Consider the following 16,769-nt stretch of genomic DNA (forward strand, 5'->3'; position numbering starts at 1 on the left):
GCTCTTCTTGTCCTCACAAGTAAGTCAAAATCTTAAAAACATTCATCGTCTTACACTCGCTCCAAGAAGGAGGGACATAGCCAGAATAAAGTTTTGAATCCTCAAGAGCCCAACGAGAATATGAAGAGTTCTCCTATCAAGATAAAGAGTGCCTTTGCTCTTGTTCAATCCTTCTCCTTCTTCTTCATCTCCCCCCACTTCCTCACCTCTCAATCCCACGCTCTCTATCAAACATCCTAATGGCTTGTGACCAAACAACCACGTTACGATGCTGAAATTGAGGCTAATTTGACTCCTGGGAGAGTCTTCTGTCATTACATCGCCGCTGGTGATCATAAATACAACGCTTGTAAAAACTAAGTGACTTAGTGAATTGTTTTTATGATTGTTGCCCCGCGCCGTTTGTCTCATTTCTGTGGTTCCATCTCTTTTGTCACCTCATTGCGAAGTGAGTTGATTAGCTTTCTACGTTTATGACACCAGGCACATGCCGTCATCGCATTGCACTCATTTTTACTTACAGTGGCGTAAGGCTGGCTCATCATTTTTGGTCTGCAGGGTGAAGGGAAGTGTATCTAATATTCATGGCTGCCAGGCCATTAAGCACTGGTGTGACTATAGAGGAATCATCCGTGCTTGGACCAGCAAAAACACAAATTTGATTTCCTGAAAATTTGAGGATACATGTGTGGTTTTCATTTCAACAATGAAAATGAATAATGTAGGAGTCGCATTATGAGTATGCTACTTTGACAACATTTTTCAGAAAGTAGTTACACCTCTACTTACAAATGCCTCCCTCTAGGTACAACATTTTCATGAGTGACTCAATTGCAATTCCACTTATTAAGCAATTAAAAAAATGTACAAATGCAACACGGCATATATTTTCTCACTCACACACAGAGACACAGGTCACAGGTAAAAAACACGGGTAATACATCTCCCATAATAATGGCCGCGGAGGGAACTATTTCAGCGGTGCAGGGCATCTTTTCATATCCTTTATTGATTTTGAGACATTAATAAATTATTGATCTACATTTTCTCTCATTTTTTGTGTTTCCTCACATCTGTCCTACAAAATTGGGATACTTTGATCAATTTTAAAGAGTTTAGTTGGCAGTTGTGTGAGGACTGTGGAACGAATTAGAGAATTTACATATAAAGTGCACCTCTGCTTACAAAATTTTCAAGTTACAAAAAACTTTTGAACCAATTAACTTCGTAAGTGGAGGTATGACTGTTCTCTGTTTAAGACTAAGATGAATGACTATCAGAGTGTTAAAGTTAGGTGTCATTTTATGCTCTCGAAATAAGAAAAATGAATGAATCACTGGTTGGCACAGAGCCCTTCGTTTGGGAAAGTCCAAATGCAAAAGTAAAGTTCCCTAAATATATAAACATATATATTTATTTTTATATTATCAACACCTGCATTATTTTTTTTTTTAACTGAGCATCATTAAACTGCTGCGGACTGATGCAGAGTAAGGCCCACAATTCCCCTGCCTGTGATTCTCAGCAGGGTGATATGAATTAGCGATATCCCGACGCAGATGTTATCACTTCCGATCCGATTTTTTTCAAAATATGTTTTGCCGATACCGATTCATTCCCGTTCCATCGCCCATAGTTTAAGAACAGTAAAAATAATACAAAAAATGAAACCAGTAAATAAATTCTATTTTACCCATTAAAGGGATCCCTGCTGGTACCTCCTCTGGAAATGCTGTGTTTACAAATATTACACGATACTGTCAGTGATTATAATCAGTATTTTTAATGCAAATTAGGCCCACTCTGCTGACATGTTTTCTTATTGGTTTGATTTATAGCACCTGAAAAGCATCATGATACTGACAACACAGCTATTAGATCGAATCCAATCTTGTAACAAAATCCGATACTCCAAAAGTATCGGATTGGGACATCACTACTAAAGTAAATCTAAACAAAAATAAATTTTACAGTAAACAAATATAAAAAAATGATACAATATTAATTTTACATTTCCATGATGACAGCTGTAGCTCACCAGCCTCCCCTTACAGTAAAATTAACCCCCTTTTGCCAATTAAAATCCTTGAAAGTTGAGTTCTGCAGAGTTGGAAATGTGCTGCCACCCTGTGTTAAAAATACCACAGTGCAATGGAAATGGTGGCAAATCAAAGACATTTAGAAAGAGCAGATCTTTCAAATTTCAGTTTCTTTTCTATCTCTCTTGGCCAACTTTGACTTCATTCCAAAAACGTTACATGGACAGAATAGTAGCAACTCAAACGCTTTGAGTACGTGCGCCCTGTCCTTAGCATGTTAGTTTAACTGATAAATTAGACAGAAAATTACTGATAAACTTCAAAGAAACTTACGCTCTGTATAAAATATAAATAATGGTATTAAATAAACAACATCATTGTTTAGCGATGATGTAACTAGCGTGTCACTAATAAATGTTAGAATAATTGTAATCCTGTTCATTATTCTTGAAGATTTCGACTCAGAAAAATGTTTCATCTTCTACATCTGAGCTGCCATTGACATTGGCAGACGTCCAATTCAGTTTGAAAGAGATTGCCAGCGCATGATTGCCGGTCTTGAGGTAATAAACACTGATTTTTTTCATCTTATTAGTTTTTTTTTCTTCGCTCAAAAAAGCACACCCGGAAGTGTGCGTGACGTCACGGCGCTACGGTGACGCCTGGTCACGTGATCCCCTCTCTCACCAGGGTTCAATGAGCGCGGCGTGGCCCCACCCCGTCTCTCCCAAGACTCTTGCCTAGCCCTACCTCAATGTAGGCTCCTGTTCTCGTCAAAAAGACAGCGAGAGAAGAGGGGGTGGTCAAATTAAAAAAAAAAGAATAACAATACGCCCCAAGAAGACTCATTTCTTCCCCGGCGCTTCGACTTCCTCAAGCCTCGGCCTGGCAGCGGAGAGACGGCGGCGGCGGCGGCGGTGGAGGAGGAGGGCGGCCTAGGCGGCGCGAATGTACCGCTACGACTAAGCTAGCTTGTGTGCTATTTTTTCCTCCCTCTCTGGGTGAATGTAAATGCGCACGCCGTGGGCTAACCTGTCGCTGATTCCCACCTCTAGCCGGAACCTTGGACGAGGAATATAAGTACATGCTAGTGTACGAGCGTGCGTGTGCTTGCGTGCGTGCGCGTACAGGCCTCATGTAGGCTCCCCTAAAGCCCGGTTTGACAGCCAGCTGCTTTTCACCCTAACAACAAACCTGGGGACATTTTGAGGCTGCCCCGCTTCCACGCTCACGCGCAGATATGTCCACACACACTCCACGCCTTCATTCTCTGCTTTAATTGTGATTCGTCGGGATTAAACACGTGCTGGATTCGGATCCGAACCGGCCAGAAGAAAAGCGCCTGGGTGCGGGCTCGTTCGTGATATGAGGCGCTGATAACACAAGCCAGGGACACACACAAGATCAAGACCCCCGAAGGAGGCCCCCTTCCTTTTGGAGGAAAACACAGTGACCCGAAAAAAAGGAGGAGAAATCAGCGGTGTGTTTTCGGAACCAACCCAGAAAGCTGTAGCTGTTTGCCGCAGCTAGTTGCAGAGACGTGTGGTCCGGAAGAAATGAAAATATCACTCATGTAGCTGTATTTTGGGCCGTCTTTGTTTATTTCCTGTTAGTTGGCCTCTCACAACAAGAACACCGCCGAACAGAACCAGTTGGACCTGTAAAAATGCTTGTTTTGAAAAGAGGCTTGGGACCAAGCCGCGCCACCATGCGGGTGAGCGCCACACTCACGCCGATTTGGGCTCCCTATCGCCGGCAGCAGTGAGACGCAAGACCCGGGATTTGGCTCACTAGCGCCGGGCTCCTTTTCGACCTATTCTCCTTGTTTTTTCCGTTATCCAGTGGGACATTCTCAGTCGTTGCTGTGTTTTTTTTTACGTTTTTGATTTTAAGTCGTTTTTGAGACTGACGCAAGGTTCGTTTGCAGGGAGGAAAAAGCTAACGAGATCTGGCCCAGTCGGCGACGTTAGCTAGAGCAGTTGCAATTCCGAATTTGAGGACAGTAAAATTCCCCTCTTGGACAGAAAATACAAATATTCTGCTCGGACAAGGGCGGGAACCGTCGGAGGACCTTTCTCCATGTTTGTGGCTGTCCCTAACCCTCGGGTCAAACGTTGGCTCCACTCATTCACGTAATAGACATTTCCTCTATTTCCCCACACTCGTGTCTACTTGTAGCACATTTCCCAATTCTTCCTCGTCTTGGACTCCCCCTTTTTTTGGCTTTTCCCTGTGGGAAAATGGGTTGTTTGGGCAACAGTAAGACTGAAGACCAGAGAAATGAGGAAAAGGCCCAGAGAGAAGCAAACAAAAAGATAGAGAAGCAGCTCCAAAAGGACAAACAGATCTACAGAGCAACACACAGACTATTGCTTTTAGGTAAGTGGTTTCCTTTCAGAGACTGTGGCATTGCTAAAAAAAAAAAAAATGAACTTGATAACTGTTACCCCAAGCTTGATTGGCGACTCTGGATTTCAGTTCACTTCATGTTCCAAATGTAATCAATTGGAGTGCCTTTAATACATAAGATTCACTATATGTACTGTCTACTAGTGTGCAGTTTCCCATTTCTTGTGTCATTTACCTGTAATCAACTGGGGTAGTGGCACGAACCAATTCAACATGTGGTTGTGTGTTGCAAGGTGGGCTTGGTCTCCATGTTACATAAGCGGCAGTTTCTTGACCGCCTCCCCTCCATTAACTCTTCGGCCGCAATTCGCGGCGATTGACACCCCTTCCGTTTTGCTTGGGATGTTGTTCACGGCCAGCTTCTCCCAGGCAAAATCGCTCGCTATCAATCGGTGACGTTAATTTCAGGTTTCCTTTTAATACCTGGCCAGATGCATTCCGGGCTGGCAGTGAATGAGTTAACTCATCGTCCAATCTCAAAATTTTTGGTCTAGTTTGCTAATAGTCAGTTTTGAAACGAGAGGGATTTCCACAAAGGGTGCCGACAGTTTGACAGACATGGTGCGGAGAAAGTTGTGGCAAGTCTACTGAGCAGAAGGACAGGATCCACGGGAAAACAAATATCTGACATAGCTGAAATTTCTTCTGGCGTGGGTTTTGATCGCACCTGTCGTTAGTGACTATGAAAACAAAATGCAATGATTTCAATTGATATCCTGTCCCAAACTGCTGACTGATTTGATTTTGTTTTAAACTCTAGCATAGTTGTAATTAGTTAAGGTCACCTATGTACTAACATTTGTTTATAATCTTGTTTTATTGCTGCACAACTGCTTTGTTCAAATCTTTTTTATATTGTTATAATTTTGTTACTGTTCAATTCAAATTGGTTGAAAAAAAGACATTTGTATTTATTACTTTTTCTCCCAGCTTAATGCATTTCCTGGGTATCAAATCAGGACTCGGTATTGGCAGATTCTCCAAATCTGGTGACGTGGACTCGTAGTCACATGCAAAAATTTGTGATCGGGGCCCCCCAAATTTTTTTTGTATCCCCGACATCCGCTGTACAATGACATGGAATAGTTATTTTCAGGAAACTAAAAGAACTTTTAAATGAGAATGGTGTTGTATGGTTTTACACACGTGCTTGTTCAGCCTTATTATGTTTATATACTTATATGATGTACATACAGATTCATTACTTGAGATTTTATTAGGTTTCAAGCTTTTAGCTCACAGGCAAATTGGGGCATTTTGGGTAAGGCATTGCAGCCCCCTACTTGATATCAGAGTTTATCGTTAGTATGGCATGCATGTTCTTGCAAAGTGGTTACCCTGGACATTTAGATTTTAAACCAACGATCAATTCCCCGTAATTTCCATCAAATATCACTCAGTAATTGCTGTTTGTACTACATTCAACTAATACAAAATCCTGCAATGTGTAATTCATAACATTGGTTGATTTAGCCAATCTTTACTCAATTCACAGTTAGCTTCATATGGTTGCAAGTTTTTACATCTTATGGTTTTATTTAGATGCAATGAGAGTATTTGTCAAGCTTCAGTTGTAGACCGATGGACTGCAGACATATTTCCTGTTGGACATAGCAATGTAGACAAAGGTCTTCCTGGAGATATTTCTTTATTTGTGCAGCGCCGGAGCGAACAGGAAGATGGGAGAGACATAGCGGGGTTGACATTGTGACATGAGGTCATCAGTCATATTTCAGAGCATGATGTTATCAGTAGAGTCACAATTTGCAGCAACGAGCTGAGACACTAAAATACCCGTGTGACAAACGCTTTCATGGTCTCATCATGTGCTTGGCAACCACCATTTTTTTCATGAATGGAGAGGGCACATTGCGTATTTGCTGTTGCCACACTAAAAACATTGGCAAAATCCAGCATTTTCCAATTTAATACAATTGAAAGAAAAATATCAAATCAAAGTACCTAATCTTTCTAATCACTGCATCCATCAGAAGAATCCTGTTCATCTCGTTTGTGGCCTTGCACCCTGTAGTTGTCCCAGCTAAGAAATGTCAGTTTTTTTCTCGTCGGAATTGTACCATGGTCAAATAAATTGTTTGGCGTTTGTGGGTTTTTATGTCATCATGTCAAGTTATACCTTCCATCTTTGATTCTGTCTTTTAGGGGCTGGTGAGTCAGGAAAGAGCACAATTGTGAAACAGATGAGGATCCTCCATGTCAACGGCTTCAATGCAGAGTGAGTAGAATATCTGTACTTAGTACGTACGTTTACAGGAGCAGACGGGGGGTTTGCGTCCTTTGCGTCCCACTGCCTGACCTTGAATCATGCTCGGCGTCATTCTCTCACCCTTTTTTTATAATTCCACACCTAAGATCTCATTTCTGTTAGGCCTCAGCAGGTTGACATTATTACCTAATAATAGAATAACAGCACCTATTCAGTTGAACATGTTTCTCAGAAGGACGAGGCATCACATGTTGCCCCAAGATGATGGAGACCAAGGGGGCACAGTGGCCCATCTTAGCATCACTTGTTTTTCTTAGAAAGTCCGCTCACAAAGGACCCGATTTACTAAGATTCCAAAATAACTAGCAGTAAATGGTATGTTTGCATAAACGGTTAGTGTGATGTTGATAGGCTTCTTGCTCTTTATGTGCTGAAATTGTGATCTTTGACAAAAATCATAAACATAGTGGCAAAAGATGGTTTTGCACTCTGGTACATTTAAGATTTGACGGAACTGCATGTGCAAATTTTCAAGTTCATTAAGTCTTTTTTTTTTTTGTCCATTGGCCATCTTGTATTTCATGCAGAGAGCCCATGAACGCATCTCTCAATTCGCATGACTGGTACGATACTTCATTTTAAAACATCAATAAGGTCAAAATTGTTTGGGTGGTCATTATGATATTTTCAGTGTCACAAAGTTAATGCTCATGTGGTTCACAGGCCTCTTTTATGCTTCACTGTAGTAATTATATCTACTTGCATTATGCTGGAACTGGTGTTGTAGTGTACCACTACATACCCATGTTGTTCAATTATGGCTGAATCAGTTGCACTGACTTTGCTCTTTTTAATAGCTTTGAGTAATGAGTACAAAAAAAGTTTAACGGTTTGCGAAGGCATCTTTTGGAAGATTGTAGATGAAAATGTGCACCTGAGGCTTGAAAAAGCGTATGACCCAGCGCATGACTGTAGCACAACACTGTAGGCTGTGTGTGAGGATAACTGCATGAGGCTGTGTGACTCTCTTAATTAACCAAACACACAAATGCAAGAAAGACCATCATAGTATACGTGATGTTCCTTGGATTAGCTGCTCGATTTCTTGGTTTTAGTGTTCCCACGGCTGATTCTTGAAATTTTCTTTATGGCTAATGGGGCATACATACGTGTACATTTTTCCTCTTTTTTGTGATCCTCAAACACTGATTTGACATCAAAGTCATCGCTGTTGTACAACTCGCCGTTTGAAATTGTTGTTCAGAGGCGGGACAATGTGTGCTCATCTGCAGCATTCCGGTGACATTTCCAATAATGTCTGATGTCATCATATTAATGCAGCGCAACTCCTGCAATATTTGAAAATTCTTCTCTCCAGCAAAAATATACCGCTAATAGCAACAGTATTATAATACATAGCCTTAATGCAAATGTAGTCGGGTACAACATGAATCTGCGTGTTACACGCAGCGTTTATGACGCACATTGAGAATCGCTACGACATAGGGAATGAACCTTAAGGCAATCGCTAATATCCTTGATTGTCGATTTCAATGAGAAGGAATGTTTTTTCGTTTTTTTAAAGTGAAAGGATAGGTGATTTCAGTTTTTCCATTTTAACAGCCAAGAAAAACCTATACAAAAGCGATTATTTCCCTTTAGTGGGTGAAATAGCCACTGTCAGACATTTTCAATTACCAGTCTATTTTAGCCAATTAAATGCAAGCATCTTAGTTTGTCCCGCCTACTCCTCGCGGATTGGCTGTGCTACTCACGGCTATCGGAGAAATAAGATTTGATTAGCCCGGCAATATGGGTCTCTGTATGGAAATATGCTTTAAAAGTAGTAAGTTGGAGTCACATAGAAAGTAATTTACTTGTGAATGCCTCGTCAATTAATGTCCGCCTAATATTTGGCATGTGTAGAAAATAATTTGTTTCTCCCGACAAATGGCATTCAATTATCCTTCAGCAAATGATGTCATTCATGCTGCAACATTGACATTGTTTCAAATGTCTTTGCTTTGGGATTTGGACACCTTTTGACATCTGTCACGATCGATGACAAAATAAGCACAGTAATGTTTTGTCCTAAGAGACACAAGTTGAAATTTAAAGGCTGGATCTCTCCAGTTGTCTTTAATGGAAATATTTTTCCTTGACAGAGGGTACAAATGTCATATACTAGAGCACTATCCTTCAAAACTTGTGCACCAAAGTCCTTTGGCCAGTGACGAGCTGTTTAACCTTCCCTTGTGAAAGACAAACTCAGTTGGGTACATGTCATGGTAACGTTTAGCTCGACTTGTTTTATTACCACCACTATGTTTTTGGTGAGCAATCTTTTTTTCTCCAATTGATACATAGTCTATTCTTGACTGGTTATTCCCAAGAGTAAACTGTAGTAGGATCTCTTAGTTAAGTCATCAACTGCGGTAATTCAGTGACAGTGATTTTCTATTGACTTAACATTGGAATCTGTTACTTTCTCGCTTACAAGTTCAGTCATACGTACGTCCAAGGGAGACACATTCAGGCAGTCTCAATGTACCATTTCAATTCAAATACACACCATCATGTACTAACTTTGACATTTGTGTCTGTTTCAGAGAGAAAAAGCAAAAAATCCAGGACATAAAGAATAATATCAAAGAAGCCATTGAGGTAAGAAGTCAGCAGCGACTGAAAGTATTACGCGAACACTGTAGACTCATTCAACTGGGACGAATTGCACTTCTCTTACACATTGGACAGCTATTTGTATTATTTCTTCTTCTATTCCACTGTAACTTTGCTTTGGTTTCCTGTGTCTTTGTTATGATAGACCATAGTGACGGCAATGAGTACTCTGACGCCACCGGTGCAGTTGGCCAGTTCGGGCAACCAATACCGCATTGAATACATCCTCAACCTTGTCAATCAGAAGGATTTTGAGTTTCCAGCGGTGGGTATTGTAACACATTGCACTCATCATCACAACAAAAATTATATTGTTCTCAGGGATGCACCGAGAACTTTAAGTTGAACAAACAATGACAGACTGCCCTTAAATGGGGACATTTTGCGCCCCGAGTATTTTTGGTCCTCATTTCAATCCAATTGTAGAAATGAGCTGTTAAAATATTTCTCAGCGTTCTATAGTTTACAGCTTCAAATGTGATGGGACTTCAAGAATGGTTAAATTCCAGAAACAGACCACATAATTCCAATAACTCACGCTTACCATTTAACAAAGAATGTGATTGAATTTATAAACCTCGTCTTTCATATGTTTGCTGTTGAGTCCGTGCAATGACAATTTCAAGTCAGCGAGTAATGTCTGATGCAGTAGTTATGTATTTGGGAGAAAGGAAAGATGATCCCACACCAAGATAGAATGACTTTGGGTGTAGAGTGAGCATTTTTTGTTCTGGCTGTGAACACATGATAGGATTATAAAAGAATTCTGTGTTGTAAAACACATGATCAGTCTGCCGTTATGACATTGTGGTCTAAAAGAAAGGGCCCTTGCGTTTGCTAATCTTATAAGTTTTATTTAGAGGGAAAAAAACGTAAATAATCCAAAAATGTAAACGATATTACAGGGCGCAAGACAGCGTTGACACACAGTGAAGGTTTCATTCAGCTCTTGTCAAGGAAGTCAGCAAAGAGTCACGGTTTCAGTATATACATAGCGTTGTTCTTATTTCATTTTTCTTTGAGTAATCCCACTGCCTCTATTTACATGTGGTAGACGTGTACACAGGGGTCGCCCAGGCACAACGTACACTGTGGTGGTGGTGTCAACATTAACTTCTCGATCCTGGCCACTTTTCTTTTCAATTTGAGTGAGCCTGCTTGACAGCGCATAGTAGATTCCTTAGTCTTTGTGTAGCTAGTTGGCCATTTGTGTCAACTCAAAGTGACTAAATACAGTACAATTATGTTATTTAATGTTTTTGTTATGGCAAGATTTCCTCGGGTTGTCTTTTTTGTACAACTCCAATGTCTTGTCTATAGTATATTATTTATAATATAGTATGAAAATGTCCAGATAATGTATTTGCTTGTTTTTTTTGACCTAGGTCTACAATTTCTTGTTTGTCTTGCTACTGCAACCAAGAACTTTCCAGAATAGGGGATGAAATAACGTTCTAATCTAATTTATATTTCTCTATTTCTATTTATACTATTGAAACAAACCTCCCAGTAAAAAAAACCTCAAACTCTGGTACAATAATATGTGATGGGGTCATCCCTGTTCTGTCTATTTTTAATATTTGCCTTGATTTGTTCTCCCTCCACAGGAGTTTTATGACCATGCAAAAACACTGTGGCAAGATGAGGGCGTCAAGGTTTGCTTTGAGAGATCCAACGAGTACCAACTCATCGACTGTGCACAATAGTAAGTAGTAACATGTCTATATGCCAAAGGACTCCCACTTACTATCATCACACTTTTAGGCAATATTGTTTGATTATTAGGGTAATATAAGTCAATGGCATTTTCAAATGATACTAAAAAGTCAAATTATTCAGATGACCGGTGTATGCTTCAGTGCTATATCTTCATCTTCAAGGCATTATGAGGTTTTCATGATTTTCATTTTCATTATGGTTCAATTATCTCGCTTTTGTGCCTTTTCTGGTTTGAAAATTCACCTTTTTGTAGTCTTATGTTTGTCCCATAATTCTTTTAGCCGTCACGATGCGCATACAGGTACATACATGACATTTCAGGTGCGTCATACTGCGTAATATGACCTGGTCTGAGAAGTACAGGGCCAATATTGCAGAGCCGGATACGACCGATTACCACTAAATTTCACTGCCTTTGTTTAAAGGTGATTTGCTGGCTACTTGGGCTCAAATCCCCTTTTCCCCCCTACATGTCAGGTTCTTGCAGGATTTGACTCTTTGCTGACACCTAGTGACAAAATGAAGATTGGTGCTTTCTCGATGGTAGGCGTTATGAATCAGCATGTTTACCTAGAAAACACCTGTCGCATTGTACCCTTACAGTCTCCAGAATTCAGCAGCTGGAAGTGGAAAACCGATTGATTTCTGACTGTTCAACGCTTGGATTTCTCCTGCTCGTGTTCTCTTTCTATATACAACCATCATATGGTCTTTTGTACATGGTCTCATTTGTCTTTGTGACAATGGGGAAGCTTGAGCTTGAGATTTTTACCGTTGTTCAACGATCGGAATATGATAGTGAAATCTTGCTTTACGTAACTGCATCATACGGAAGCGAACATGGCCGAGGCTGAGTCATCTGTGAGTTAGAGGATGCTGAAGAGGAAAAAAGAGAGAGAGAAAGCGGATATTGGAAGATTTGACCCTTTGAAGGTGTCAATGCTTTTCAGTTAGCCTTGTTAAGAATACGTATGTGAATTAGTTCTGATTCTTCTTCTTGGTTTTGCCTGTTAATGATCAATAAGTAGATGGCATGAAGACCCCTCCCCCCCGTCCCTGTGGTCGTGCAGATGGTGCAGTCCAGAGTCTTGATGTCTCCCTCCCTCCCTCTTTGCTGTGAGGTCCAGAACAATAGCTAGCACTTACTCTCCTCTTCCTCACCTGTCTGTCCGGCTCTCTTTCCTGGAGTCGCTCCAGTCTCACCAGATTGGGAGCTGATAGACTATTAATAGCACTTGTGGTCTGGTCTCTATGGTAACTGTGCCGGAGGCTGCGGCGCAGGGAAGCTATTTTTGAAATGTGCTCAGTAATGTCAGACAAATGCCGCCTTGCTTCTGTCACTCTATCACGCGCAGCATGTCATTGCTCCGCATTTCCTCTTAACAACTTTTCCCACCGCCATAGCTTCCATAAATAAGTCCATCTTGGTTACTATATTAAACAGCGTGGATCAGTTCGCTATCAACCAAAGGTTTTTTCTCCTAAAGCCTACAATTATTGTTTGTTTCGACTTTGACTTTTCACGTGGGGGGATAAGGTATTTCAAAACATACATGTTAAAAAAAAGTCACTTTTATTGACTAAAATAGCACTTCCACAACAGCCGCAACTCAACCAAAGGGATTTAGTCAAGATTTATAGATTACAGATTTTTTTCTGTTGCTCTTCCTTCAACAACCAGACTGGGGGAAAACTCGACAGAAGAAAAGGAAAGAAATAAACCTCCTTTTGTTGTCAATTATTATAGGAGAGAGATGGCAGTAATTACAACTCTGATGTTTGGCCTTTTTTTATGTCTCCATTCAGCTTCCTCGACAAGATTGACATTGTGAAGCAGAACGACTACACCCCAACAGATCAGGTGGGTTCACATTCAACACTCCTGTTGGAAAATATGCTTTGTGCAAACAAATGTTCAATTTCGTCTGACCTATTTGATTGGGTTTTGAATATGGTTTATTTGAAATGGTTTTACAGGATTTATTACGGTGCAGAGTGCTGACTTCAGGCATCTTTGAAACAAGATTCCAAGTGGACAAAGTTAATTTCCAGTAAGTCAAAAGCATAAATCAACCAATGCTTTAACATTTGTCTCCTGTGAAATGAGCTCAATCAAAGAAATAGCATCCACATTTTACTGAAAATTTCCCAAAATAATACGAAACCATTCCAACTTTTGTTTTACCTCATATTTTCAGTCCACTTATCAGCCCTCATGTTTCCTTTTTTGATTGACAGCATGTTTGACGTCGGCGGTCAGCGGGATGAACGACGAAAATGGATCCAGTGCTTTAACGGTAACATGTCGCTACCCACCGCCGCTATATTACTTTAAGCCAGTGTTTCCCCAATCTTTTTTGGGCTGCGGTACACTTTTTGCATAAAAAAAAATGTCGGGGCACCACACCGGCTGAAAATGTTCTAATTTCAAACTATATCGCCTTTATTAACAATATTAAGTCATTCTCATCAATTTTTTTTATGAACAGGGATAATTTAAACCCCAAAATCTATTCCAAAATCTTCCAAAAAAAATGTTTCAAGCCGCAGTAAAATTAGTGTTGGCGTCTCAATGCTCACGTAGTGCTCCTATTGATGCATTCAAAACTGAGCTCTCTCAACAGCGGTTCACATATTTGACCTCACAGTTTAGCGGGGAGCCATATCCATCTATCAAAAGAGCCACATACGGCCGCCGAGCCACAGGTTCCCTACCCCTGCTTTGAGCCGTGTCTGTGACTTAGCCCTATTTTGCACTTTTGTCTCTCTCGGCAGACGTGACGGCTATCATTTTCGTGGTGGCTAGTAGCAGTTACAACATGGTGATCCGAGAGGACAATCACACAAACCGTTTACAGGAGGCTCTCAACCTCTTCAAGAACATCTGGAACAACAGGTGACGAGTCAAATGGTCATCCGACATGACTTGTTGTTGCCTCGTTGTGTAACCCAAAGTGTTGTTGTGTTCTCTTCAGGTGGCTGCGGACCATTTCTGTTATCTTGTTCTTAAATAAACAGGACCTCCTGGCAGAGAAAGTGCTGGCCGGGAAGTCCAAAATTGAGGAATACTTTCCAGAGTTTGCTCGCTACACTACACCTGACGACGGTAAGCCGTGGCAGCCCTTCTTCAGAGCTTCTCTTTAAAAAAAATGGACATTGCACACACACACACACACACACACACACACACACACACCTGTATAACATAGCAGTGAATGTTTGTAGGTCTGTGTGTGAGAAAGTTATTTCCTGTCTGTTTTTCCCGATACGTCAGTGCTTTTCTGATCTAGTTCTGAGGTATTTTCTACTCTTGCAGCGACACCGGAGCCTGCAGAAGATCCTCGTGTCACAAGGGCAAAGTACTTTATACGAGATGAATTCCTGGTAAGTGCCAATGGGTCTTATTCTTTTCATATTTTAGTCAGCCAGTGTTTCATCAATGGCCTGACTATTCATTTCAAATAAAAAACAAAACAGGTTCTCAACAGCAAATTGTCTTGGAGCGGTTCCAGTGAAATGTGCCGTTGATTTTCTTTTCTTCGCAAGCAATCGGTCTTGATCGTAACCAATAGGGGGCGCTGTAAGCGTGGTTTTACTAGTAAGCAGAAGCATCCGAGTTAAAATAATGTTTTGAGATGATTGCTTTCTTTCCCATTATATTTGCATTAATAAGTTTGATAATCACATAGAATATCCCTATGTTCCCATATCCTTCTCGGATTTAATTGAACTGGTGAACTGAATGATTTGTAGAGTTGAACGGGGTTAACTCGGAATATTTTTGTGACTCTGCGCAGAGGATCAGCACCGCGAGCGGAGACGGAAGGCATTATTGCTACCCTCACTTCACCTGCGCCGTGGACACGGAGAACATCCGCCGCGTCTTCAACGACTGTCGAGACATCATCCAGAGGATGCACCTGCGGCAGTACGAGCTCTTGTGATGGGACGGCAAAAGTGAACAGACATTGGGAACACTGGGAGTCTTTGAACTCTTCTACAGACATGCCAAAAAAGACTCTTGGACGCAGACACCGTACACCGAGCCCACTTGCCCTCGCTGCTAACTCCATTCCGATGGACGTTTCTGAGGGAGTCCAGCCTGATAAAGCCAGACTGACTTTGGCGCGCACGGTCCAGACTCAAATTCGCATTACATTTTGGAGCGCTGCTATTTTGGTGGAGCACGTCAACCGCCGTGCTCGGGATTTGAGTCAAGACGGCACAAGTGAGCACGGCGACACACACAATCACACTTTAGTCCTTCCTATCACATATGCAAATTGCCATACTCAAAAGTGACATCTCTTCACACACACACACACACACACACACACACACACACACACACACACACACACACACACACACACACACACACACACGTACGCACGCAACAAACACAGATGGATCAAATCTAAATTTACTGGATTGCTAAAGAAATCCAAGAATTATTCCGCCACGTGGTCTCTTTGTCTCAGAGCCACTGATTTTTGTTTTGTTTGTTTTTGCTTCGAGATTAAACGCATTGGAGCCCAGTTACGGAGCGGACAGACATCGAACAAGCAAAAGAGAAGTTTTGTTTTTCGATCCTACCCGTAAATGGGTCGAGTGGGCGTTTCCCTCCCAGCTCTTGCCGGAACTTGAAACTAACACACGGGACGACCACGGAGATTTCGATATGTTTGAGTTGAAGACTTGTGCGGGACTTGGCAAACAGGGCAAAACGCATCCAATACAGTATCTAAGAGAGAAATGTCTTTTGTCTTTTTTTTTCTTACTTTAAGAGGTCCGCGTGGACTCGTGTGCCATTGTGCCATATGTGCACTTTTTTTTTTTTCTTCCCCTTTCACTTTTCCTCTCCTTGCCCCTAGCCACCATTTTTCCTCCTTTGACTTGATCTGCACTATAGAGGGGAAAAAAAGAATCGATCTGAAATTTCAAGTGAGAAAATAGCAAAAACAAATGGGTCAACATCCCTCCTCTGTCATTTTCTCTCTCCTTCTGTCTATTTTACTTTACTGCTGAACTATTATTCGTGTACAGACTGTAAAATGTATTCTTTTGTACAACTTTATTGAGGAAAAAACAACAACTTTTAGAAGATCCCTGTGCCTTGATCACGACGGTACGTGTGTAATGAGCTAAAGTGGGTGTCATACTGCGCTGTATAGCTTGGCCAATTAATAGCGCCCCCTTCGCATCACCACTTCCTTCCTTTTCTTTATCTTCACCCCCCCCCAGCTCTCTCTCTCTCTCTCTTGGATCTCGGGGGACGCACATTTGTAGCTTTTTCTACCTTCCTTTTCTCGTCATAATTTCCTCCCCTTCTTGATGATTTCTACTTTTCCTTTTAGATCCATATAACCCTTCAAACAATGAATGAATATATGTCATGTATATGGGTTTTGAAAACAAAATGAAGGTATTTTATTAGGAATCCAATAACAAATTGTGCACTTAACAGTGTGCGTCTTGCTTCTGTGGTAAATGCCTTCAGCGGAAGCTGTGTTCTTTTGTCACCTCACATTTTGGATGGTTTAAAAGGGAAAAGGAACAGATGCGAGACATTGCCTTGTTTTTACACGAGTCCCATTCTTTTGCTACCAAAATATCTCCCCTGACAAAAAAAAAAAAAAAAACAACCAAAAGTCATTTTCACTTCATTTGTGGCAAAGAAGGGGAAGGGAGGGGCG

General features: G+C 41.2%; 1 protein-coding gene across 1 annotated transcript; it reads left to right on the forward strand.

Moving 5' to 3' along the window:
* Positions 1-2,729: 2,729 nt before the first annotated feature.
* On the forward strand, positions 2,730-16,641 carry gnas (GNAS complex locus). The gene is made up of 12 exons (XM_077735980.1): positions 2,730-4,418; positions 6,612-6,684; positions 9,285-9,339; positions 9,500-9,619; positions 10,962-11,059; positions 12,880-12,934; positions 13,051-13,124; positions 13,312-13,370; positions 13,849-13,969; positions 14,049-14,179; positions 14,390-14,457; positions 14,871-16,641. The coding sequence occupies exons 1-12, from the start codon at positions 4,280-4,282 to the stop codon at positions 15,015-15,017; spliced, it is 1,140 nt and encodes a 379-aa protein (XP_077592106.1). The 5' UTR covers positions 2,730-4,279; the 3' UTR covers positions 15,018-16,641.
* Positions 16,642-16,769: the final 128 nt, after the last annotated feature.

This window comes from Stigmatopora nigra, chromosome 1 (genome assembly GCF_051989575.1).
Source record: "Stigmatopora nigra isolate UIUO_SnigA chromosome 1, RoL_Snig_1.1, whole genome shotgun sequence".
NCBI lineage: Eukaryota > Metazoa > Chordata > Actinopteri > Syngnathiformes > Syngnathidae > Stigmatopora > Stigmatopora nigra.